The sequence below is a fragment of the Lynx rufus genome, unplaced genomic scaffold, assembly GCF_022079265.1.
Source record: "Lynx rufus isolate CCGP_SWC_20201006 ecotype Redwood Valley unplaced genomic scaffold, mLynRuf1.p SCAF_23, whole genome shotgun sequence".
NCBI lineage: Eukaryota > Metazoa > Chordata > Mammalia > Carnivora > Felidae > Lynx > Lynx rufus.
Window position 1 is genome coordinate 14621652 of NW_025814838.1, and position 24742 is coordinate 14646393.

At 53.4% G+C, this 24742-nt stretch overlaps 1 protein-coding gene and 1 pseudogene across 2 annotated transcripts in view; both read right to left on the reverse strand.

Annotated features, from left to right (window-relative positions):
- Positions 1 to 3744: 3744 nt before the first annotated feature.
- On the reverse strand, positions 3745 to 8911 carry LOC124518032 (elongation factor 1-alpha-like; annotated as a pseudogene).
- SNX29 (sorting nexin 29) overlaps positions 6307 to 24742 on the reverse strand; it is a 499996-nt gene continuing 481560 nt past the window's right edge. The window contains exon 21 of one of the 2 annotated variants that reach the window (XM_047087507.1): positions 6307 to 11385. In XM_047087507.1, the coding sequence (XP_046943463.1) occupies positions 11256 to 11385 (130 nt within the window). In that variant the 3' untranslated portion in view covers positions 6307 to 11255. Of the gene's footprint in view, positions 11705 to 24742 lie in introns of both variants that reach the window. The other variant, XM_047087509.1, reaches the window with a different exon arrangement.

Below are 24742 nucleotides of genomic sequence, written 5' to 3' on the forward strand. Positions count from 1 at the left end.
GTTTTGATTTGCATTTCCCTGATGATGAGTGATGTTGAGCATCTTTTCATGTGTCTGTTGGCCATCTAGATGTCTTCTTTGGCAAAGTGGCTATTCATGTCTTATGCCCATTTCTTCACTGGATTATTTGTTTTTTGCGTGTTGGATTTCCTAAGTTCTTTATAGATTTTGAACACTAACTTTTCATCTGATATGTCATTTGCAAATATCTTTTCCCATCCTGTCAGTTGCCTTTTAGTTTTGTTGGTTGTTTCCTTTGCAGTGCAGAAGCTTTTTATCTTCATGAGGTCCCAATAATTCACTTTTGCTTTTAATTCCCTTGCCTTTGGAGACGTGATGAGCAAGAAATTGCTGCGGCTGAGGTCAAAGAGGTTGTTGCCTGTTTTCTCCTCCGGGGTTTTGATGGTTTCCTGTCTCACATTTAGGTCTTTCATCCATTTTGAGTTTATTTTTGTGAGTGGTGTAAGACAGTGGTGTAGTTTCATTCTTCTGCATGTTGCTGTCCAGATCTCCCACCACCATTTGCTAAAGAGACTTTTTTCCATTGGATACTCTTTCCTGCTTTGTCAAAGATTAGTTGGCCATACTTTTGTGGGTCTAGTTCTGGGGTTTCTATTCTATTCCATTGGTCTATGTGTCTGTGTTTGTGCCAATACCATGCTATCTTGATGATTACAGCTTTGTAGTAGAGGCTAAAGTCTGGGATTGTGATGCCTCCTGCTTTGGTGTTCTTCTTTAATATTAATTTGGCTATTCAGGGTCTTTCGTGGTTCCATACAAAATTTAGGATTGTTTCTTCTAGCTTTGAGAAGAATGCTGATGGAATTTTGATTGGGATTTCATTGAATGTGTAGATTGCTTTGGGGAGTATTGACATTTTAACAATATTTATTCTTCCAATCCATGAGCATGGAATGTTTTTCCATTTTTTTGTGTTTTCTTCAATTTCCTTCATAAGGTTTCTATAGTTTTCAGCATACAGATCTTTTACATCATTGGTTAGGTTTATTCCTAGGTATTTTATGGTCTTGGTTGCAATTGTAAATGGGATAAGTTTCTTTATTTCTCTTTCTGTTGCTTCATTACTGGGTATACAAAAATGCAACCAAATTCTGTACAATGATTTTTATCCCATGACTTTGCTGAATTCATGTATCAGTTCTAGCAGCCTTTTCATGGAGTCTTTCAGGTTTTCCATGTAGAGTATCATGTCGTCCATAAAAAGTGAAAGTTTGACTTCTTCTTTGCCCATTTTGATGCCTTTTATTTCCTTTTGCTGTCTGACTGCCGATGCTAGGACTTCCAACACTATGTTAAACAACAGCGGTGAGAGTGGACATCCCTGTCTTGTTCCCATCTCAGGGGGAAAGCTCTCTGTATTTCCCCAGTGAGGATGATATTAGTTGTGAGCTTTTCATATATGGCTTTTATGATGTTTAAGTATGTTCCTTCTATCCTGACTTTCTTGAGGGTTTTTATCAAGAAACGGTGCCATATTTTGTCAAATGCTTTTTCTGCATCGATTGACAGGATCATACGGTTCTTCTCCTTTTTTTTTTTTTCTCCTTTCTTTTTTAATGTGATGAATCACATTGATCGGTTTGGGAATAATGAACCAGCCCTGCAACCCGGGAATGAATCCCACTCGATCATGGTGAATAATTCTTTTTATATGTCATTGAATTCGATTTGCTAGTATCTTGTTGAGAATTTTTGCATCCATGTTCATCAGGGATATTGGCCTGTAGTTCTCCTTTTTTGTGGGGTCCCTGTCTGGTTTGGGAATCAAAGTAATGCTGGCTTCATAGAATGAATCCACAAGTTTTCTTTACATATTGGAACAGCATGAGAAGGATTGGTATTAACTGGTAGAATTCTCCTGGAAAGCCATCTGACCCAGGACTCTTATTTGTTGGGAGATTTTTGATAACGGATTTAATTTCTTCACTAGTTATGGGTCTGTTCAAATTTTCTATTTCCTCCAGTTTGAGTTTTGGTAGTGTATGGGTGTTTAGGAATTTGTCCATTTCTTCCAGGTTGTCCAGTATGTTGGCATAAAATTTTTCATAGTATTCTTTGATAACCATATTTCTGAGGGGTTGTTTGTGATAAGTCCAATTTCATTCTTGATTTTATCTATTTGGGTCCTGTCTCTTTTTGACAAGTCTGGCTAGGGGTTAATCAATTTTATTTTTCAAAAACCTAGCTCTTAGTTTCATTGATCTGTTTTACTGTTTTTTGGATTCTATATTGTTTACTTCTGCTCTAATCTTTTATTTTCTTTTTTTCAAAAAATTTTTTACATTTATTTATTTTTTGATAGAGACAAAGCACAAGAGGGTGAGGGGCAGAGAGAGAAGGAGACACAGAATCTGAAGCAGGCTGCAGGCTCTGACCTGTCAGCACAGAGCCTGACATGGGGCTCGAACTCAGAAACTGCAAGATCATGACCTGAGCCAAAGTGAGACGCTCAACTGACTGAGCCACCCGGACACCCCTCTGCTCTAATCTTTATTATTTCTCTTCTTCTGCTGGCCTTGGAGTTTCTTTGGTGTTCTGCTTCTAATCCTTTAGGTGTGCTGTTAGATTTTGTATTTGGGATTTTTCTTGAGACAGGTCTGAACTGCAATGTATTTTCCTCTTAGGACTGCATTTTGTTGCATTCCAAAGGGTTTGAACTGTCATGTTTTCAGTTTCATTTCTTTTCACATATTTTTAAATTTCTTCTTTAATTACCTGGTTGACCCATTCATTCTTTAGTAGGATGTTCTTTAACCTCCATGCATTTGGAGGTTTTCTTGTGGTTGATTTCAAGTTTCATAGCATTGTGATCTCAAAATGTGCATAGTATGATTTCAGTTCTTTTATATTTATTGAGGGCTGTTTTGTGACCCAGTATGTGATCTTTCTTGGAGAATGTTCCATGTGCAGTCAAGAAGAATGTGTATTCTGCTGCTTTTGGATGAAAAGTTGTGAATATATCTGTCAAGTCCATCTGGTCCAGTTTATCATTCAGGGTCATTGTTTCCTTATTGATTTTCTGCCTAGATGATCTGTCCATTGTTGTAAGTGGAGTATTAAAGTCACCTGGCAATTACCACATTTTTACCAATAAGATTGCTTATGTTTGTGATTATTTTATGTATTTGGGTGCTACAAATTGGGTTCATAAACATTTATAATTGTTAGCTTTTCTTGATGGATAGACCCCATAATGATGATATAATACCTTTCTTCATTTCTTGTTACAGCCTTGAGTTTAAAATCTAGTTTGTATGATATAGGCATGGCTACTCCAGCTTTCTTTTGACTTCCAGTAGCATGATAGATGGTTCTCCATCCCCTCACTTTCAATCTGAAGGTGTCCTCAGGTCTAAAATGGGACAGAAAATAGATGGGTCTTGTTTTTTTAATGCATTCTGATAACATCTGTCTTTTGATTGGAGCAATGAGTCCATTTACATTCAGTGTTATTATTGAAAGATGTGGATTTAGTGTCACTGTGTTATCTGTAGGTTTCATGCTTGTAGCAATGTTTCTGGTCCTTTGTGGTCTTTGGAATATTGCACTCACAGAGTCCCCTTTGGATCTCTTATAGGGCTAGTTTAGTGGTGATGAACTCCTTCAGTTTTCTTGGTTGGGGGGGAAACCTGTGTATCTCCTTCTATTTTGAATGACAGCCTGCTGGATAAAGGATTCTTGGCTGAATATTTTTCCTATTCAGCACATTGAATATTTCCTGTCACTCCCTTCTGGCCTGCTAAGTTTCTGTGCATAGGTCTGCTACTACCCTTATGTGTCTTTCCTCGTAGGTGAATGCCCGTTTGTCCCTAGTTGCTTTCAGAATTCTCTCCTTATCTTTGTATTTTGCTAGTTTCACTATGATATGTCATGCAGAGGATGGATGCAAGTTACATCCGAAGGGAGTTCTCTGTGACTCTTGGATTTCATTGTCTGTTTCCTTCCCCGCAGATAGCTTCACATTGAAGCCCACATTGTCACCAGGCAGGGCCTCAGCCAGGGCCCCATGGTGCATCTCTATAGACTTGACCTCCATGGTAGTGTTACAGGAGACCGTGGTCACCACCATGCCTAGCCTGAGGAAGCTCGTTTCTACCCGGCCCATGGACATGGTGCCAATGCCCCCAATCTTATATACAACCACAGGGGCTTGTTCACAGGGAGGGCAGGGGACATGATGGAGTCCAGCGCTTCTAGCAGGGTCATGCCCACCACGTTTCCTTCCTTCCTGGTGATCTTCCAGCCTCTGAACCAGGACATCTTGTTGCTGGGTTCTATCATGCTGTCCGCATGCCAGCCTGAGATGGGCACGAAGGCGACAGCTTCAGAGTTGAAACTGATGTTCTTGACTTAGGCCTTCATCTCCTTGCTGATCTCCTCAAAGCATGCACGACTGTAAGGAGGTTCGTGATGTCTGTCATACTGACTGCCACAATGAGCTGCTTCACACCCAGTGTATAGGCCAGCAGAACATGCTCACAGGTCAGCCCTTTATTGGAGATGCCAGGTTCAAACTCAGCTACACCACTTGCCACAATCAGCACAGCGCAGTCTGTGAGGTGACTGATCATGTTCTTGATAAAGTCATGGTGACCTGGGGCATCGATGACGGTGAGGCGTAGTATTTCTTGGTCTCAAACTTCCACAGGGAGATGTCAGTGCTTCCTGCTCTGCCTTCAGCTTGTCCAGCACCCAGGCATACTTGAAAAAAGTAGAAAAAAATAGAAAACAAAAAGAAGAAAAATATGTAAGAATTAAATCTCTGTATCATAGATATGGAGATGTAAGAATTAGTACCAAGTTGTTTGATAGAAACCGACCTGGATTGCTCTGGTCTGAACTCAGATCACACAGGACTGTAATTGTTGAACAAATGAAACTTTGCTGAACCATCGGGATGTCCTGATCCAACACTGAGGTCGTAAACTGTATTGTCAATACTGACTCTAAAATAGGGTTGCACTATTATCTTTAGGGTAACTTGTTCTGTTGATCAAGTATTTTGGATCAATAAGTGATGTTGCACTTTTGACTGCTAAGTCTAAATCTAAGTCCCTCGGAGGTTATTTTATTCTCCAAGGTGACCCCAACCTAAATTGTTGGCCCATGGTCCCTACTGGTTGTACTGGTGTAGTCTCTTTGGGACAGTGAATTAATGCTCTGTAGGGTGCAGTTTCATGGATTGGAAGTAAGAGACAGTAAAACCCTCGTGTGGCCATTCATAGGAGTTCCTATTTAGGGAACAAGTGATTATGCGACCTTTGTATGGTCAGGATACCACGGCCGTGTAACGAATGTCCCTGGGCAGGCAGTGCCTCTAATACTAGAAATGCTAGAGGTGATGTTATTGGTAAACAGGCGGGGTCTGTGTTTGTGGAGTCCCTTTTACTTCTTTTAATCTTTCTTTGATTGCATACCTGTATTGGTCGACAACTGGTTTGATACTTAGTTTATAGTTATTTTTATCTTCTTGTTAACTATCAGTACTTATCAGCTCTGATATAAGCTTATGCAAGGAGAAACATTTCTTGTTACTCATACTAGCATTATTGCTTCTATTGTTCAATTAACCCAGTATTAAGTTAGGAATTGGTTGCATATTTTTGGTATTAAGACCTTATGATCGTATACCAATGCCTGAGCCCTACTAATAGTTTTGATCGCCACATCCCTCAGAGCCGCCTACAGCACACGAATCATATTCTTCTGCCTTCTAGGACAGGCTCGTTTCAATTCCTTACTGGAATTGGCCTATCCGGCACAGCCTTCTCCAGCCCCCAGGGTCAGCAGCGCCACAGAGGAGACCCTACCCCCACCTGTGTGGTTCAGAGTAGGTCCCGGGTCCTGTTCTTGGCTCCCCAGGCCCAGCTATTACTTCGTGGTACCTAACACAGGCTGTACTTACCTGGATGGCTGACTTAGAAAATCTTCATTCTTCATGGTCTCACCTTGAACACAAATGCAAGATGGGGGGGGGGGGGGCGGGTGTGTCTCTGTCATGTCCTCTGCTCTATGCCCACGCCTGGTATACATTGGGTGCCCAGTAATAGTCTAGGTGAATAGGAACCTTCAATGAGGGATTTTGTGTATGGTATTTTGATTCTACAGGGCTAACGACTCAAAATGGGATTCTGCTCCATTTCGGCTGAGGTTGGTTTGAGCAAATTCTGGTTCCAGGCTCTCCTATGAAATGGGGGAATGACCTTTCTGGAAATATTCATGATGTGTATATTGAAAGTTGACCTAATCCCCAACTGCTGAAAAAGAACACAGAGAAGCCAACTGTAAGTGGGCCATCTAATTTATAAAACGTGATCATTTTTATTGTCATTGTAAAGAGGTGTGTCTCAACCAGATTGTAACAAAATTACCACAACTTATTCCAAAAGAAAACTTTAATATAAGAGACTTTAGAAAATTAAACACATTTGTTTAAAAATTCTATTGTGTAAACTTTAACATAAGAGGGTAGTTAACATACTATTACACATTTCAGAGCCAACCTGTGACCTGCTAGCCCCACTCACGTCCAGACAGTGCACGAGGCTCTAGATACGTTGCCGTCTTACCCCCCTGCAGAGGGCTCACGGGGACCCAGACATTGGGGGTCCTTCCCCCAGGATGTGACGGCTCCTGCATTCCGAGATCTCCCTCCTCCGAGACATCCGTGTCTACTAAGGTAATCAGAGTGTTGTACCAAATGACTACACCAGGGGTGGTGCCACTAAGGCTGTGGAGTAAAGCCATCCTTCCTAGGATGAATCCTTGATCATAAAAGCTCCTCAGAGGTCCACATCCCCTCACTCCTGGAAACTCCTGCTCTCCAGGCTGATTTCAGCCCCTCTGGGTGCAAATGTGCAATCTGCCATTTTGTATCCTTCCATGGCCCAGTCCCAGTTTTTGCAAGGGCCTTCCCCCCTGCATGGCCTCTTGATGGTGATCAAGAATCTTCAAGGTGGAGGAGTGGCCACTCCACTTAATTCATCGAGGTGGGAAGCAGACCGGCCCTGGTTCCAAGGGGAAGGGTGGTACCTGGACAGGTCGGTAGTGGTTTTCCAGTTATATGATGAAGCATTCATGTGCCCCCAAGAACTGACCCCCTGGGCCTCAGGACACTAGTTCAGCCTGTTCTACCAGTGGGTGTGCTCATCCATGCTGTAGGCTCAACCGTCTTGCAGAGAAAGCGGATTTCTTTTTTCCGCTAAGGAAACTGATTCAGGATGGGGATTGGGATTTAGACACAGAAGTAAAGACCCCTGGGCCTAACTCCCAGCTATCAAAAATCCAGCCTGTACCCAGCAATGGCTCAAGGTTGACGGCAAGGGGTGAAACCCGGAGGGGAATGGGTCAGGGGGCATCGGGGCAGCGGCAGGGTGAGCCTGTAGCTGGTCTGCTCTGAGCAGGGGCTGGGGGGTGGGGGGACCGGTGTTCCCCCCCTCTCGCCTCCTGAGCCCGTAGCTGAAGTTGTATTTAAGAAACCTAATCAAGACCACGTGTTACAGAAACATGGAAATGAACTTTCTGGCACAGAAGTGTTAGATAAAATATACAGTGCTACAATTGTGCAAAATTAGCACAGAAGCCAAACCGAACAGCAAATATTTAATGTTCGCTTTAATGAAACAATGCGAAATACTTGGAAGAATGATCGCCGTGCGAGACCTTGCTCAGGAGCAAATGCCTGCCTGCGGGCAGCCCCTGCGGAGTCCTCCACGCGTGGCAGGCCCCAGTGAAACGCTGAGGAAAGCTCAAGACAATTACTGCCTGTGGGGTTGAGAGCGAGCCTGAGGTGTGACCCTTCGGGGACGCTTCCGGGCCAGCCTGCTGTTCCTGCGCAGGCGGGGCCCTCGCAGTGTCTTTCTCTGGCGGAAAAGGGAGCCTGTTCTCTGCGTCAGGTCCACACCCCGGCAAGGCGAGTTGTTCCCGGGGGAGCGGAGCCCCTCACGGGAACGGGCTCTGCCCCTGGTACAGAGGGGCCAGAGGCTGAAGCATAAAGGCTTCTGGAAGAGCCTGGTGGGCAGGGTGGCTGCTGGGACCTCAGAGGATAAGGCCTGGCCTCCGTGTGGGGGGCTGGCTGGTGCCCCACGTGAAGGGGAGCGGGTGGAGTGGGGGTGGGGTGCGGTTCAAGGCCTAGAGACCTGGGCCTCAGGCTTGCAAACTGTCCCCTGTGGAGCTGAGAGAAAAAGGGGACACTTAGTGTGACCCGGGTTCTGGGAGCTGGGCAATCAGGGTATTCTCTGAGCAACTGGCCTGGTGGCTCTTCGTTCCTGTTTCCTGACTCTTGGCCGCAAAGTGGATCAATTACCAGGCCGGCCGTGCCTGTCGGCTCTCAGCATGGGCCGCTGCTGCTGTATCCAGCCTGCGGTGTGGACAGGTTGGGCCGCCTCTTGTTTTGAAAGGCAGAAGCCACACCTGCCGGTCGGTGCCAACTCCGAGTGGTTCTCCGGACCAAGCCTCCACGGGGCCAAGCCACGGAGCAGAGCCCGGCGTGTGCAGTCACACCCTGTCCACAGACCATGGCCCGTACCCCTCCCTCTGTTCCCATCTCGTGCCAGGTGTCCTAATACGATGGGTTCCGTCTTTACACCTCAGTCAGGTGATCCCTCTGTACCCACAAAGCCCTCACATGTGCCTCGTTATTGGTGCTAAAGGTAACGGGACAGAATGTCCTCTCCCAGGGGAACACTGCCGCCCCTTCCTCGGATTCCACCTTTGGAGGCACCAAAGGATCTTACTGGATCCAGGAGACAGGAACGATTTCTGGTTCTTTCCTTCTGACAGGGCACGGGGCTGAGGGGGGCTTGTGCATCCGATCCCAGCCTGCACCGGGCTGGACCCGGGTCTCTGGTTCTTTCTCCAGGAACCAGAATTCCACTGCTTCTCCATCCATCCCGCCTCACCAGACAGTAGGGCAGGGGGTCCTAAGCAGCTGGATAGACTGAACCACAGCCGAACATTCTCCGTGACTCCAGAGTTAGGGCTCGGAGGAGCTGCTGTCGTGTGTCACGTGCGTGTCTGAACCGAAATCAGAGGCGCTGGTCTGTGTGTAGGGCCCGTGCTCCATGAAGAGTTAAGCTTTAAAAGACAGGGATTCTCTTTTTGTAAATAGAGGCTGAGTGTGTAAGTGTTTATCCAGGCCTGGCACCTGTCCGTACAGTTCAGGGCACTTGGATCCCTGCACAGAGTGTCTAAGCCTGTTCCTGGGAGGGGTTTTAGAGAAGGCGAGGTCAGATTTACACGCAGACTGGTTTCAGGTCAGGTCCCCACCAGGCTCGGTGATGCGAACCCTTTGCCCGTGGGTGGTGGGGATGGCGGCGTGGGGTGCGGGGCGGGGGGTGGTCAGACACAGGGGGCTCCACTCCGTATCTGATGCAAACAGGGGACAGCGCAGGGGTGGGTTCTGCTCCCAGGCCGGCAGTGCAGGACCGTCCCTCTGTGGGCACCACACACCTGCCTCCAACTGACCTAGGTGGAGGCAGGCCGGGGGCCGCCTGAGCTTTCAGATGGTCCCCGATTCAGTCCACGAGGACTCCGATGGCACAGCAAGCGACGGGGGCCACCTGGCACCGTGGGGGCTGGAGGTGACAGCAAGGCATGTGCAGTGGGCACATTGGCCAACAACACCCCGTGGTGCCATTCGGGGACTTGGCGTCTCAGGGCCTCTGAACCCCCAGGAGCTGACGGCGGGGCCCCTCTGGCTTCCGACCGCCGTCAACAGGGCGTTCGTTCTGGACCGGGGCCTGGCTCACCTGACTGAACGTCCCCTCACAAGCGGTTCGGGCCCATCGGCTGCCCTGCAGAGCTGTGCGTCCACGGTCTCCGCTTCCTTCTGGCGAGCAGGGGGTTGCGCGAAGACCTTCCAGAGTTCCCCTCCACCGGGAAAAGGCTCGATGCTTACCGGGTGGCTTGCCAAGTCTCAGGCTGACTCGAGCAGCCCCAGGAGGCGGACTTCGTCAGCCTTGCACCGGCCATTTTTCACAAACACCTCAAGCCCCATCTTCCTCCTGCTCCGTCTCACATCTGATCTAGTATGTCAGCATTTCCCCCCGAAGGCGCAAGCTCCGCGTGACTATACGCACCGGCTGAGCATGACAGTTGTGTGATTCTGGGCGTTGACACTGTGAAAGGGCTCTGGTTCTCAGGTGATCTGATGTGGGAGCAGTGGAGCGTGAGCCGGGCAGAGCTGCTCCTTTTCAGCCCCTTCCCCACTCCGCCCCAGCCCACGGGGCCTGCTCTGAGATGGGGGAATCAAAGAATCCAGGCCGGGGGCACCAAGAGCACGTGGGGGGTAGAGAGTCCAGCACGAGCGTGTCTTTAGGGAAGGACCACGATCTGTTCAGACTGGACACGGTCCAAGTTCGCAGGGAGCCACGCCGAGCACCACGGGGCCCAGGTGCTAGGTGTGCAAGGCCCCGGGGCCACAGCCTCTTCCACGATGGTTCGCAGAACGGAATGTCTCTCATGACCTCGAGGCCTCTTGGCTAGTGAGGTCAAGGCCCTGGATTCTGGCCAGCCTAGGGTCCCTGGGTTGCTGCCGAGGGCTGGCCCAGATGGTGGAGGTGCCACCAAGCCCACGGAGGTGCGCGTGGGCCCGGGGCGGCCTCAGGTTTCCTACGTGGGCCGGTACGTCCAGAAGCCAACCCAGGAAGGCAGGGAAAGTGCTGCAAGCAGCCCAGTTCAGCATCGCTAAGGGCTCCTTCACAAGGAGGCCGCGTCGGCCACTGCTGGCCACGGGGGCCACAGCAGGTTGTCTGATGACCACTGGTGGAGAGCGAAAGGGGAAGGGGGAAGACCTCCGGCTCTGCACCCCACGTGTCCAAAGGTTACAGCAGGCAGTGACATTAAAGGAAAAAGGGTAATAACAGTCCTTCTAATTCCCACGTGGCAAAGAGTCAAGACAAGGTTTCTGACCCAACGGAATCTCAGAGTTGTGCACGTCACCCAGCGGGCTGCGAGCTCGACCTGGCGCCCACCCTCCCGCTGCCCCGCGCCGGCCCTGGGAGAGCGTGCGTGTGGCCGTCCAGCGAGGAGCCTCCTTGCCCTCTGAGACTGAGCAGTTTAATTAGGGTCCTGGAGCCGGTGGGGAGGGTGAGCTCCCTGGGGGGTCACCGGGTGGACATGGCTGTCACTCCAGGGAGTAAGGGACCAGCCGCCGCGGCCAGGCCGGACGCAGAGCTGCTGGGGAGAGGCAGCTGGCGCGGCACATAGGGCCCGAGTCTGGGATGCTGCTGAGGTCAGAGGTCGCCGCTCTGGGGCTCCACGTTGCGTGTCTCTCTGGGGTGACCTCGGGACAGCTTGGGGAAGCGGGAAGCCGCTTTGGGTCGGCTGTTCTTGGTCAGTGGTTCTCCGGGAGGAGTAATGTCGCTGTAAGACAGAGCAGGGGAGAATCTGATTAAGTCAGGGCTTCCAAATGCAAACGGCTCCAGGCGGGGCGTCCAACCAGCGGGGTGTGAGGACGGCAGGAGTGGTCTCAGAGGGGACAGTCGCTACCCAGCTCTGGTGAGTGCAACAGGGGAAATGGAAAACCCGGATCATGCGCATTTTCCGTCTTCAAAAGCCCCCGAGCGTTAGGTGTGCGTCCAACTAGCTTTGGGGGGGGTTAGCTCTGGCCCCAGTTTGAAGGCTGTGAAAGAACAGGCCGGCTGTGGCTTTCCTCCCCCGTCGTCACTGAAGCGTGCCCTGGCTGGGAGACGAGAGAAAAAGAAAATGCTTTGGAGAACATTGCATTTAACGTCAAGGAGGGTGTAGCAAAAACGGGCGCTTCTGGTGGAACTCATCCTGAGAGAATAACCCGGATTTAGACCAATGTCTAATTATGAGGACGCGCCTTACGGTGTTGTGTCGAAGAGCCAACGAGCCACCAGAGTCCAACTTGGACAATTACTTGGTTTCAAATGGTCTATGTGACAGCAGGACAGCAGAAGCGCTACAGACTGGGGAGGACGGGTCATGAGGACCCAGGACGCAACAGGAAGGGCGTGCGACCTACCAGGCACAGGAAGAACCTGCGGGATGTGTCGCTTTGTCCCTCTGTTCTGTGGTTGAGCACCCATGTGGGCGGGACCCTGTTCGAGCCCCTGCAGCTACAACAGTGGACAAAACCCCCAGGCCCCGGGGGAGGTGGACGTTACACGTAAGATAAGTCACAGAGGTGGCCAGAGCAGCAATGGGCAGGAGGCTGTGGCCCCCAGGAGGGCAGGAGCTGCCCGAGAGGGTGTGCGGGCCCAGGCGGGAGGCTCTCGGCTCCCGGGGACAGGGTGGAGGGCTGTGAGGTGGCCCCGCCTGCAGGCTCTCGCCGGGGGAGGCCACGGTCCGGATGCACTTAAAGTGACCCCTGTCTGCCAGGTGGAGGGGGGACTTGAGGGGTCCAGGCTGTGGCCATGAATGCAGAGGTGGAGAACTCGGTCTTATTTCCTACGGTTCTTGTAACCTGTGACCCCCTACTTAGTGGCTTTAATGCAAAATGTACCGTCTTATGGTTGTGGAGGCTGTACGTCCAAAACGGTCTCACGGAGCTCAGCAGAGAGCGGCGGCACGGCTGGCTCCTTCCGGAGGCCCCGGCCGAGAGTGCTTCCTCGGTGCTTCCAGTTCTTTCTCGCTGCTCAAAGGACCTTTGCGATCACACGAGGCCCACTTAGGCCCTCTGCCTTTTTCAAGACCCTTAACCACGTCTGCGGAGTCGCCTGCACCGCGTAAGGGGACACAGTCCTAAGTTCGGGGCACTGGGACGTGGACATTCTTGGGGCCACCCTGTCTGGCAAAGACTGAGATCTGAATAGTGGAATCATTAAGATTTGGTACTTGAACAACAGTGCTCTCTGAAGGGTGAGCTTAAGCTGGTCAAAAATGAGAAGAAAAAACTTCTATGGTACACATCTTACTGGCACAAAATACCTGCAAAAAAACAGGCTGAGATGAAACTCAGGTCATGAGCCTCCCTGTGCCAGCACCTTTCCAGATGTGTGACCTGGGTCCCCCCAGACTCTGCAAGGGAAGACCGCCCATCTACCGAGGAGCACAGAGGCTCGGCAGGACCGAGGCCACCCAGGTGTAGGTGGCAGACCCGGTCAGCCGGGCCCCATCTAGATGACTTAGGGGATGGCTCACGTTCAAAAAGAATCTGCCTCTGCCCCCGGGGGTCCCAGTGAGTTCTGCGCAGTCTCCCAATTCCTTCCTGCCACTCGGCACTGGTCCTGCTTACAATGATCTGATTGTCACGCCTGTTCAGGGACATAGGCGTTGTGCTCAGTGAGAAGTCCCTTGTTGAGGACAACATCTCCAGGACAAAATGAAAACTTCCCTCGAGTGTCTCCCTTCTCCCTCAGGAGTCGGGGGGGGGGGGGCGGGTGGTGCTCTGCTCTGTGTGCAGAGGGAGAGGACACACATGACCTTGAACAAGGGTGAGCTGTGGTTCCTCATTCCTGCGGCCTGGCCATCTGCTTAGCCACACGACCCTCCTTCAGAAGGACATCTGGCCATAGGACCAAGGGCAGCCTTTCCTTCTCTCTCGGTATTACCTGAGTTACCAAAAGGCCTCTTTATCCCAGAAGGCGCCTTACATGATGGGTAGAAGATGCTGGAAAGAATCGTGGCGCTCACTGTTCAGGAGGACTTGGATATAAATGTCATTTGAAACTACCCCCCCCCCCAAAAAAAAAAGAAAAAAAGAAACTACCCCCCCACCCTGCCCCTGTTCAGGATCCAGGGTCCCCGTTCAGGGTCCAAGTGGCTGCCCCTCGCTCTGTGGCCACCGTTATTGGGCACGACATGCGAGGGAGGGGTGAGTCCTGCCAGAGCCTGTTGGCCCCGAGGTAAGTGACTCTTGGGAGGGAGAGTTACAAGTCAGTAGGAACATCATTCTGTCCAGAAATGGTATCCGCTGTGTGGGGACACAGCCTAGCCTTTGGCATTAGGGCCCGGGCTGGGAGGTCCCAGTCCTGCGGCCCACGGGCAGGGTGCCTTGCTGTCTGAGCCTCGTTCCCCTACCTGTCACAGGGGGATGAGCATGTGGCCGTCAGGATGCTGTGGCCAGGAATGGGGAGTGGGCCACATGGAAAGCCACAGGCTGGCTGCATTTCTTCAGGCAAGTGCCTTGTTCTCGAACCTTAGCTCCCAGGACACACTAAAGGTGGAGCTATTTTGAGAGTTCCAGGGACAGTTAGCCACTCTGACCACGTGAGTTATGTTGCCAGATACTGTGCTAGGTAGAAAGGGGCCCCCAGCCCCACGTGGGACAGGCAGGGCGGACCCCGGAGAAGTTGCCCCAGCAGGGGTAAACACAGGGTGTTCTGAGCAGGGCACCAGACTGGCTCATCGCAGTGGGTAGAGGAGGAAGAGCTGAAAAGGATGAGAAGAGAGTTGTGTGGTTCGTGGTGCAAAGGGCCCTGGGCCAGGAGGGGTGGGGTGGGAGCCCGCCAGACACGGCCAGCTGCTTCTCCTCAGGAGGCAGGATTTTCCACGGGGCTGCAGTGAGGTATCACTGGGATGATGCGCGTGGCCTCTCAGAGTTGCCGCTGGGGCTGAGGGCCTGACCGTGAACGTAGGTGGGACTGGGGCCAGGGACAGCTCCATCCTCAAGGCCACAGCAAGCAGTGACCATGAGCTAAGCCGCACTGCTGGTTGCGATGGGCAGAAGCTTTTGCAGTGACTTCCGTAAACCCAGGGCCGTGGAGGCCACTGGAGGAGGGCGGCTGGCCTCATACTGAGTGTGTGACCTCCGGAGAAAGTACAGGGGGAGCAGGAAGCCGTAGTAACGGCTGGGGAGACAGAGAAGCAGTTGGATAAGAGCTGGCAGCCCCTAAGGCCACAGTTTTCGTAGGTCAAAAACTGTCCCAAATAGTTTCCTATACCCGTTGGCCATTCGCACGTTGTCTCTGGAGAAATGTCCACTTTAGTGCCGCGATGGTCCTGTCACTGGGGAAACGCAAACTGAAAACCACAATAAGGTCTCGCCTCACACCTGTCAGAATGGCAATTCTCACAAGACACCGAGTTTCGCTGAGCAAGTGTGGGCCCGGAAGCCTTGCACGCTGTCGGTGGGAGTATCAAATGCTACGGCTGCTACGGGAGACGGCATGGAGCTTCCTCGAACGATTATAGAGGGAAGCACCGCGTAGTCCAGCCATCCCTCGGGGTGTGTACCCGAAAGAACTGAAATCGGGATCGTGAAAAGGTATCTGCACCCCTGGGCTCGCGGTAGCCTTACGCACAACAGCCGAGACCTGCAAACGAGCTAAGTGCCTGCGGCTGATGAATGGATGAAGAAAACGTGTACACGTATGACGGGATGTCACTCAGCCTTAAAGGAAATTCTGACCCATGCGACCCCACGGACGGACCCGGAGGACATTATGCTAAGTGAGGGGAGTCTGCAGAGAGTACAACTCCACGGGATTCCACTTACAGGTGGTGTGGAAAACGGTCACAGTCCCGGAATCAAGAGTGGAACAGCAGTTTCCTGAGTGCGGAGTTAGGAAGCAAACCCGGATCCTTTCTAGAGCCCTTAGCTGCAACACTGTCCCTGTGAACCCCCAAGAACGTACCGTACTCTTAAAACGGAGCAGGGTAGATCACATGTTCTTACCACCGTACAATGATTTTTATGTCGAACACTGGCAATTGAATAGTATGGGAAGACCGGAGACGGTGGGTCTGTTTCACCCGGGAGGAGCAGGGGGTGCGGTGCCTGGAGCACAGCTGAGCTCCCTCTGAGAGGGAAGGAGAGCTGCCCACTCCCTGGGTCCTTTCCCTTGAGAGTGCTGGGGCCAAGGTTGTTGCACAGGCCAGTCCAGGGAGGCGGGAAGCCTCACACTGATGGAGACCCCCTGAAATAAGGCAGATTATTGCTGGTGCTACTGTTGTTTTTACTTTATTGATTTTGAGAGGGAGACAGAGCACATGAGCTGGGGGAGGAGCCTGATGCACGGCTGGAACCTATGAACCATGAGATCTTGGCCTGAGCAGAAGTCAACAGCCAGATGCTTAACTGACTGAGCCACCCAGGTGCCCCAAGGTAATCTTTTTAGACATACTTCAGCATGAAGGGGTGTCTCTCCTTTGTTCCGCGTCTCCTGGGAGAACATGACCTTGTCCCCTTGCCCGGGTAGAAAAAGCAGGGGACCTGGGGACAGAAATCTTGCACTGTATCATTTACCAGCTGGACTACCTGGACAGGTCACTGATGCACCCTGGGATTCCGAGTCCCCTCCATAAGCTGGATCATAGTAAAAACTGCCATTCAGACAAGTGAATTACAAAAGGAGCCAAAATCTGAAAAGACATTTCTCCAAGGACAATACCCAAATAACCCAGAAGCACGCGACAAGATGCTCAACGTCATCAGCTTTCGGAACGCGCACATCCAAACCGTAATGAAGTATCACTCTGCAGCCCCAAGGTGGCTGCAACAAATGTTGGGGAGGATGTGGAGAAAGCAGAACCCCACTACCCATCGGCGCGAATGCTAAGTGTGGTGGCTGCTTTGGAAGACGGTCCAGCCGTTCCTCAAGTGACTACAGTGACCGCAGGACCTGGCACCTCTCGACGCTTGCCGAAGAGAAACGAAAACACGTCCGACGCAGAAAGCTGGACGTTGAGCGTTAGTCAGAATGGCCAAAAAGCGACAACAACCCAAACATCAGCAGAATGGAGAACGTGGCCTAGCCGTACAAGGCAGTGTTGTCACTCAGCTGCAGCAGTAATGAAACTCTGAGTGACAAGCGGCAGAGAACTCCGCTCCGGAACACCACTGCGGCCACGGGTTCGGAGAGCGGCAAATGCAAGGAAAGGACTCTGACGTTCCTTTTCCTTAAAAGCAGAAAATAAAACTCCCCCGTGAACGACGTCCCCTCTCTACGAGCAAGTAAAGTCACAGTGTGATCAAGGAGGAGGAGCTGAGGCCCGGAGTGTTCTGTACAAAAAGATCTTGTTAAAATTCTTCTCTTCCTTTCGCATCCCCACAGGACCCAGTTCACTCTTATACCTAACAGGAGAGCACGTGGGTCTTGCCAGTGTGGGGTCTTTACTTCCTTATGCCCCTGTGTCACGGAACACCTAGGAATCCGTGTTTCCCCCCACGCAGGGGGCACGTGCTAACTGACCTCTCAGGCCAAACAAAACCCCTTGGGGGGAGAGGGGAACGGGGCCGCCTCCATGCGGGACGCAGCAGGGCCAAACCTTGCAAACGCCTGCTGCGATGGATGCCAGCCTCCAAAGTCCGCGTACTCGGTGACTCCATTCGTCCAGATAGCGCGATCTGGAGAAACAGGAAGCATGTGGCTGCCGGGAGCCGGGGAGATACGGGCTTCCTTCAGGACGTGATAAAAATGTAATTTGTGCATGCTTGAAGTGCCTGAATTGCATGGAACATGAACTACATCTCAAGGCTGTTTTACAAAATGGCACAAAAGAGTTCAAGGAAGGACGCTGCAGGACCCTCTCTGGCAGGTCTGTGTGACAGAGCACGACACCGTTCTGGGTGCTTGATAAAAGTCCCCTCCTGCCACCTCCAGCAGGTCTCATCTCGCCTCGGACAAGACGGCTCCCAGGTCCAAGTGGAGTCCCGTCCTTCTGGTCCTGGTGGAGCCATCCTGGGGTTCACGCGGGGATGGAGTGTTCCAACCAGTGGGCGGGAGGCCAGGGACAACATGGTGGAGAAGCTTCCTGCCCCCGGCCCGCAAAACGTGGACTTCCTGGGCCAAAGGGATGCACTGTCATGGAGACGGGGAGCTCTGTGGGGACATCACATCCCGGTGACGGACACTGTGCACCTGGCGCTCAGCCGGAGCCTGGCCCAGGCCCTCAGCTGGAAGGGAGTACTGCTGGTCACCCAGGACACAGCCCAGATGTCCCCCACGTACGTACTCCTTGACCTGTAGGGTCTTCTGGACCTGACGTGTCCCCTTGGCAAACCTTTCAGAAACTCCCTCTTCTGCTCCCGCTGGCTACTGTCGCGGCACCAAAGGAATCCACGTCTGTGTGAGTAGCACCTGCCGGGAGCCCTAGGATTGCCCGTTCTTTTTAATAAGCCACTGGGGTGCTCCACCGTGGCGTCCTAGGCCCCAGCACATGGGTGCCATCGATCCGATGGTCTCAGCCGCTCATCAGTGAAAAATGGCCACTGAGAGAGAGTTGCTTTTCATTTCGCTTATAAACCAAGTGTAGAGACCCGGTCAATATTCCATTTGCTGGGAGCTGCCTTCCATAGCTGGGGGGTGGCTTCGCATGGCCGCTGCCACGCTGGACCCTGGAGCACTTGTGGGATGGAGCTGTTCGCTGCTGAAGCTGTGGCCATTTTTTCCATCTGGAGCATTTTTAATTTCACTTACTGTATTATCTGTGACTGGCTCTTTTTTTCTTTTTTTATCTCATTACGACTCTCACAGATATCCTCCAGTTTTTTCAAGTCTAATGAGCATCGTCATGACCATGAAATTCTCTACCGACATATGACTTGTATCCATCTCATCTGTGACTCTGTGCTGTGCTTTCCTCTGGGACGTAGTCTTCTGTCTCCTCCGGTCCAACTCTGTGTCCCATGTGTTGGAATGTCAGCTACATCTCGTGCTCTCGGAAGTAACGGTCTTAGGAATAAGGGGTGCTGTAGGCCTTGCAGTGCAGGGTCCCCTGGCCCCCAGAACCCGGCGCTCCGAGGGGTGTTTCCTCTGCGAGCTGCATGCACCTGGTTTTGTCCGGGCTGCTGCCTCCTTCAGTCCAGTCACCTGCAGAGGCTCTCCTGGCCTGCTGGGGGCGCTGTTGGGTCCCAGGGCATGGCGTGCACTGTCAAGGAAGTCTGCTTCCAGCCTCCACAGGGCCTGCCCCCACTGCCACCCGGGTGAGGCCCCGCAGAGCACGGTGTGGCAGACGTGGTGTTGGCAAGGTGTGCACCGGTCTTCTGAGGGAGGGGACCCGCAGCACGGGGACTGGGGGCAGGTGACCGGAAAGGGCCCATCTGCCGAAGCGCAGGGGGGTGAGGCTCGGCGTAAGCAAGTTGGGTGGTGGATGCTGGCCTCTCACTGGTCCCAGCAGATGGTCCCGTGTGGGGGTGGGGGACAGAGATGGCACTCGCCAGCTCCTTTGTTCCTGGCGGATCCTCCCTGGGACCTGCTTTGAGGTGAGTACATAACTGCCCCCCCCCCGCCCCCGGCAGGCCCCAGGCGTTATTCAAACTGCTGCTTCTATGCCCTATTTCCGTGGGCTGTTTGTCCAGTTCTCTTTAGGGGTGGAGACTCCGTTTCCTGTCTCCCAGAAGCTGGTGATTTAAAAATTACGGGCTTTAAACCCCTCTGGTTTTAAAACTCCCAGAATTCAGCACATACCACTTTCAAAGCCAAAGGTTACGGGAATTCGTCTTCCTCCTTCAGGCTCCCTGGTGTGACTGTCCATATCTTGCCCTTCTCCACAGCCGCTGACCCCTCCTGACCGTGGACAGCAAGGGCCTGTTTCGTTCCCCACCACGTCGCTGCCCTTTGCTGTCCTCTTTAATGCATCGTCTTCTCTGCCAGTACCCGCAGAGTCTGTGGGTTATTTAGGCTGATGTGCCGTCCAGTTGTACCCATGGGACAAGGTAAGCTTAGGGTTTTCTAACTCCACCACCTTCCCGGCGTCTCCTCCAACACCTCCCTCAAGCTGGGGTTCTCCACCCTGGGTACCCTTAAGAATCACCAGTGGGACACAGAAATAAGAAGTCCTATGGCACCGAGCAGGGCTTGACCTCTGTCTTACTAAACCCCTTCCGGGTGGATCCAGTGCGTGCGCCACGGCTGAGAGCCACAGACTGAAAGTAATCAAGTCACTTGGGGGTGATTCTGCAAACTGGAAGAGTGGCTAAAAGGAGAACTGTTCCATTTATCCTTGAGGTCAAGGGCAGGTGTTGTGGTGAGATGGCAAAGTGGTTGAACGTCTGATTGTATCTGGACCTTCTGGAGAAAGAATTTTAAGCTCTCCTTGGAGGAGGGCAGATCTGAGCACGGTCCGTGAAGGTTGGCGGGTATGAGATCTGCATGGCTGGTGAAGATTTTCTGGTGTTTTCCTGGCCGATGTGGGCCCTGTCTCACCATTCAAGACCAGATCAGGACTCATCCAAGGAATGAGACGACCATCAGAAGACGAAAAGGCTCTGTTCCCCTCACCAAAATGGCACTTTGCTTTACAGGGATGCCTCGCGCAGTCAAGAGGAAGACAGGCTTAGATCGTTCTCTATGGTGCCCCCAAGCCTTTCCACCTCGAGGGTTCAACTCACAGTTTATGTGCATTTCAATATAACCAGCCATTCCAAGTTTCTCTTACAGCTTTCTCTCAAGTCTTATGAAAATGCCATTCAAATAAGAAGCATCCCACGTATAAAGAGACAGTGACTCCATCTTCCTGAAAAAGGTAAATAAGGCAAAAGATACTCGTTTTCCGTCTTCCTTATCTCCACCCTTCAGCTTCAGTATACTTTGGGACTAAATTATTTTCTTAAGAAACACAAAAAGTGGTGCAAAATAAAAAAGCATGCAGAGATAAACGTACGAAGTGAGGCTTCCCACCCCCATCCTCCAGGCCACCAGTTATTTTTCAGTGGATCTTTCTAGAATGATCCATTGCATATAGAGCATGTACATAAAGACAGGTGAGGGTGTGTGCGCGTATATACTGTTTGCTATTTTTTTTTTAATATTTTTGAGACAGGGAGAGACAGAGCATGAACGGGGGAGGGTCAGAGAGAGAGGGAGACACAGAATCGGAAACAGGCTCCAGGCTCCGAGCCATCAGCCCAGAGCCCGACGCGGGGCTCGAACTCACGGACCGTGAGATCGTGACCTGAGCCGAAGTCGGACGCTTAACCGACTGAGCCACCCAGGCGCCCCTGTTTGCTATTTTTAAAAGTGGAAACGTATGCACTGTGCTCCTGCTTTTTCCCCTGAAAGACGTACCGTGGCGAGTTTTCCATCCCACCCCAGGCAGGTCAGCCTCAAGAGTCTAGGGATCGGCAAACTTCTGAGTGAGGTCAACATTTCAGGCTCTGTGGGCCACTCCCGTGACAACTACTCAGCCCTTGGAGCGTAAAGACACCACAGACAGTCCGTGACTGAATGTGTGTGGCTGTGTTCTAGCACAATTTACAGAAATTGTGGGGTGGGTAGGATCGGGCCGGTGGACCACACTCTACAGCCAGGGAGCAGCTGTATCCGTCCGTGGCTGCACGACACCAAGACGGCACGGCCTGCCGGCCCCAAGCACGAGGACCAGCAATGGGCTCTCTCCTTTAGGAGTATGTGACCGCCAACAAAATCATCTATCACCCAACACGTCTCACGCTAAACGCTGGAACAGACTTTGCCTGGTGACTCTCCTGTCCCCCCTGAGCATCACCCAGGACACCAACATGCCAGCCCCCGGGATCACCTCAGGCTGATGCAAGCCGTTTTTGTTTTTAGAGATGGTTGTGGAGGTGGAGAGCTATGAAGATGCAGGAGGCAGGGGGTAGCGGACACACCGGCCTTAGGGCTGGGCTCCTGGGACAAGGAACTAAACCCTGCTCCAACCCTTTCCCACCTATGTGGGACTCAGAAGACACTAATGCTCAGTAGCTTGGGGGGAACTGGCACCCAGACGCTCCAATGGCACAGATGATGACAAAAACTGTTAAGGTCAAGGTCCTACCCCAGGATTTTCCTATGTCCCCAAGAAACCGTCATTTAACATAAAGCCGAAGGCTATGATTAATACGCAGCTATAGGTGTGGCCATAAGTCCCAAGATATACATGATCTGTCCGTGCTCGCCCCTCTGGGCCCTCCTCTCCTTGTCCTGGCTGTTCCTTGTTGAAATGCCTGCCCAGATGCCCTTACAGGGCCCACTTCTCCCTTGTGAGAAGTCGGCCCTGACCCCTCGCCGGCAGGTAGAAACGCCTGTTCAAGTTTCTGCCCCCAAGCAAACCAAGGCTCCAGGAGAGCAGGGCTTCCCTGGTCCTACCGCTGGCTGTGCCCAAGCACCTGCTTGCCCACACTGCTGCTCCAGTGAGACCCGGCACCTTCCGGAAGCATACACGGCCAGAGAGGAGTAAGAGCCGGACAGAACCAGGCCCACCCTGAGTCCCCCAGGGCTGAGCCAAGAGCGAGGCTCATACAGGGCGGTGGAGTCCAGGAATGCCACCTCTCCCCAGCAGCGCCCCGTGGCGCTGGGACCAGACGGGCGCTGGGCCCCGCCCACTGTCCTGGCAAGGTCATGGGGCTGGGTGGGTGGGTGGGGCTTCAGTTCAAGCCACCTTGGAGAACTTCTCGTAAGCACCAGACAGAAGTAACTCCCAGAGGGCTCACCCTCAGGGCACACAGCTCGGAGGGGAGGGAAACTGCAACCAACCGTCTGTACGCGCCCACTGGAGCCAGGCGGCAATGGCACAGTCACTGCAGCATGAGGAGGTGCCAGGGCTGGGCGAGGGCCAGCCGGGCGCGGGGCCGTGGGCCTCGGAGCGCTCGCTGAAGGGAAGCAAACTTCTGAGCCTGCCGTGTGGCTGGCCACATGCCAGGCCTTAGGTCTTGTTTAACTGAGGAAGCAGACCGCCAAGGGCAGGTCTCCGCTCAGAGACGGAGGGACCCGGGCCAAGTTCCCCAGCCCCTTGTGCCCCCCTCCGTTAGGTGACGGGAGGGGCAAGTGAGTTAACACAGCTGAGGTGCCGAGAGCAGGCTGCGCCCCACAGAGGTTTAAGTGAGATGTTCCCGCTCCCACCTTTAATAAGTCCATTTCTAGAGGACGGCCCTGAGGCTCAGAGAGGACCCGCAGTGAGGGGCGGCCCATCTGGGCACAGCGCCCACACTCCCCGCACAGTCTCCCCTGTCCCGGCCGTTTTTCCGGACTCACCGAGTCCACGCAGCCGGCCCCATGCGGCTCGAGGAAGAGGAGCCGCCAGCCTGGGTTCAAATCCTGAGGGACCAGGTGGGAGGGACTCCCGCACCCTGAGTGTCAGGCCCCTCGCTTCTTCAACGGGGCTTAAAAAGCAGAGCGCCCCGCGTGAGTGATTGTCCAGAAGGACTGAGAGCAAGGAGAGCAGCGGGCCTGGCCCTCGGCCGGCAGCACACCAGCCGTGTTTCGCCGGAAAGCAGCCGGGCAAGGTGCGTTCTGCCCCGGAGCCCGAGAAGGGGGGACTTTCCAGGTCAGGCAGAGAAGGAGGTCTCTGTGCCGCCCTCCTACGCGTAGAGCGGGCAGAACATGCCGCAGCCACACTGCGCTTTTAGCCCTGGCGCGACAGGGCAGCCCTCACTGCCTTCGGTGGGGGGGGGCGGGATGTGAAGAGGGGAGGCGGCAGGGGCCAAGAAGGCCCGGACGCTGGGGTCAGGGGTCAGGCCTGGAACCTCAGGCAAGTCCCTTCCCCCACAGACCCATGACTTGCTCCCCTGGGAGCCGGCAACGAGGGTAGCTACCTTCCGGGGCTGCGGCCGGACCCGAAGGGGCCAGGGCAGCGTCTCCTACGGGTCCACAGACAGGGGGTGGGGACGGGCAGGAGGCCCCGGAGAACGGACAGCTCTGATGACCACGGTCACTGCCCCAATTATTTTGTAACAGCCACGCATCCGTTCCGTCTTCAGCCCCACCCCTGCTCACACAGCTGTGGCTGCCCGGAGCCTGGGCCCGGAGAGCGGGCTCCCGTCCCCTCGGGCTCGCCAGACCGGGGCGCTGCTGGCGGCGGGAGGAAGGGGCGGCCGCACGTGGCACGAGTCCCGCACTGTTGGACCTGGGGTGGGGGGAGGCTGCCTCCCCCGAGGTGAACCAAGTGAGGGACTGAGGCGCAGGGTGAGGACACGGGGAGGTCTCCCTCCCGCTAAGGTCCAGCCCTCCCTTTGCTCCCTGGGCCATTTTCCTGCCGTCTGGACTCGGCCCAGCCCGGGGTCGTCCTCTGGCATCGGACGGCCTTTGGGAGCGCCGTTCCGTGGGCAAGCCCTGTGGAGGCCCGGTAGAGGACAGGACCTTTAAGGTCTCGGAGGCCCCAGCAGAGCCCCGTGTGGTGGTGACACCACCTAGTCTGAAGGATCCCGCTGCTGCGCTTTGAAAACCAAACGAGCCATTCTGAGAATGGTGGGCGGGCCCGGGCCGGGGCAGACCAAGCTCCTCGCGGAGGTGACGGAAGACGAGGCGCGCAGCTGTGCGGAAAGAGCTCCGGCCACACGTCAGACACTGTGTGCGGCATCGGCGGGAGGCCGCTGGCTATCCCGGGGGTCCGAGATGGCACCTGTGAATGGGTCCTGGGCACGGAGGACCAAGGAAGTGGAAAGGAAGGTCGCCAGAGTCCCCCTTGAGAAGGATGTCAGCATCCTGTGACAGAAGAGGCTCGCGGAGGGCGAGGACCTGCCCGGGACGCCCAAAACTGGAAAGGGCTGCCTGAGTCCCAGACGCAATTCCCTTCCACACGTCGCTGCCTCCTGGACACAGTGCAGAGGATGCTCCCATCAAGGGTGCCGAGATCCGGTTGCGTGTGCCGTCCTGCCTGGTGCACCTTCCCCTGGGGCTTCTGGGTGGGGATTCGTCTTGAAACTCCCTGGCTCTTCCTCCTCCGTCCTCTCTGCTGCTCCCTCTCAGGGCCCGACTTCTACAAGGCGGGCGGGCGGGGGTCCGTCCCCGTCTCTTTCCTCAGCCACTTTGCCCAGGCTCCTAGCATGACGTGCCACCAACACGCGGTGACCCCTGTAAGTCGGTTCCCAGCCCAGACCTCCATCCTGAAGGTCGGGCTCTTACACTGAGGGCCC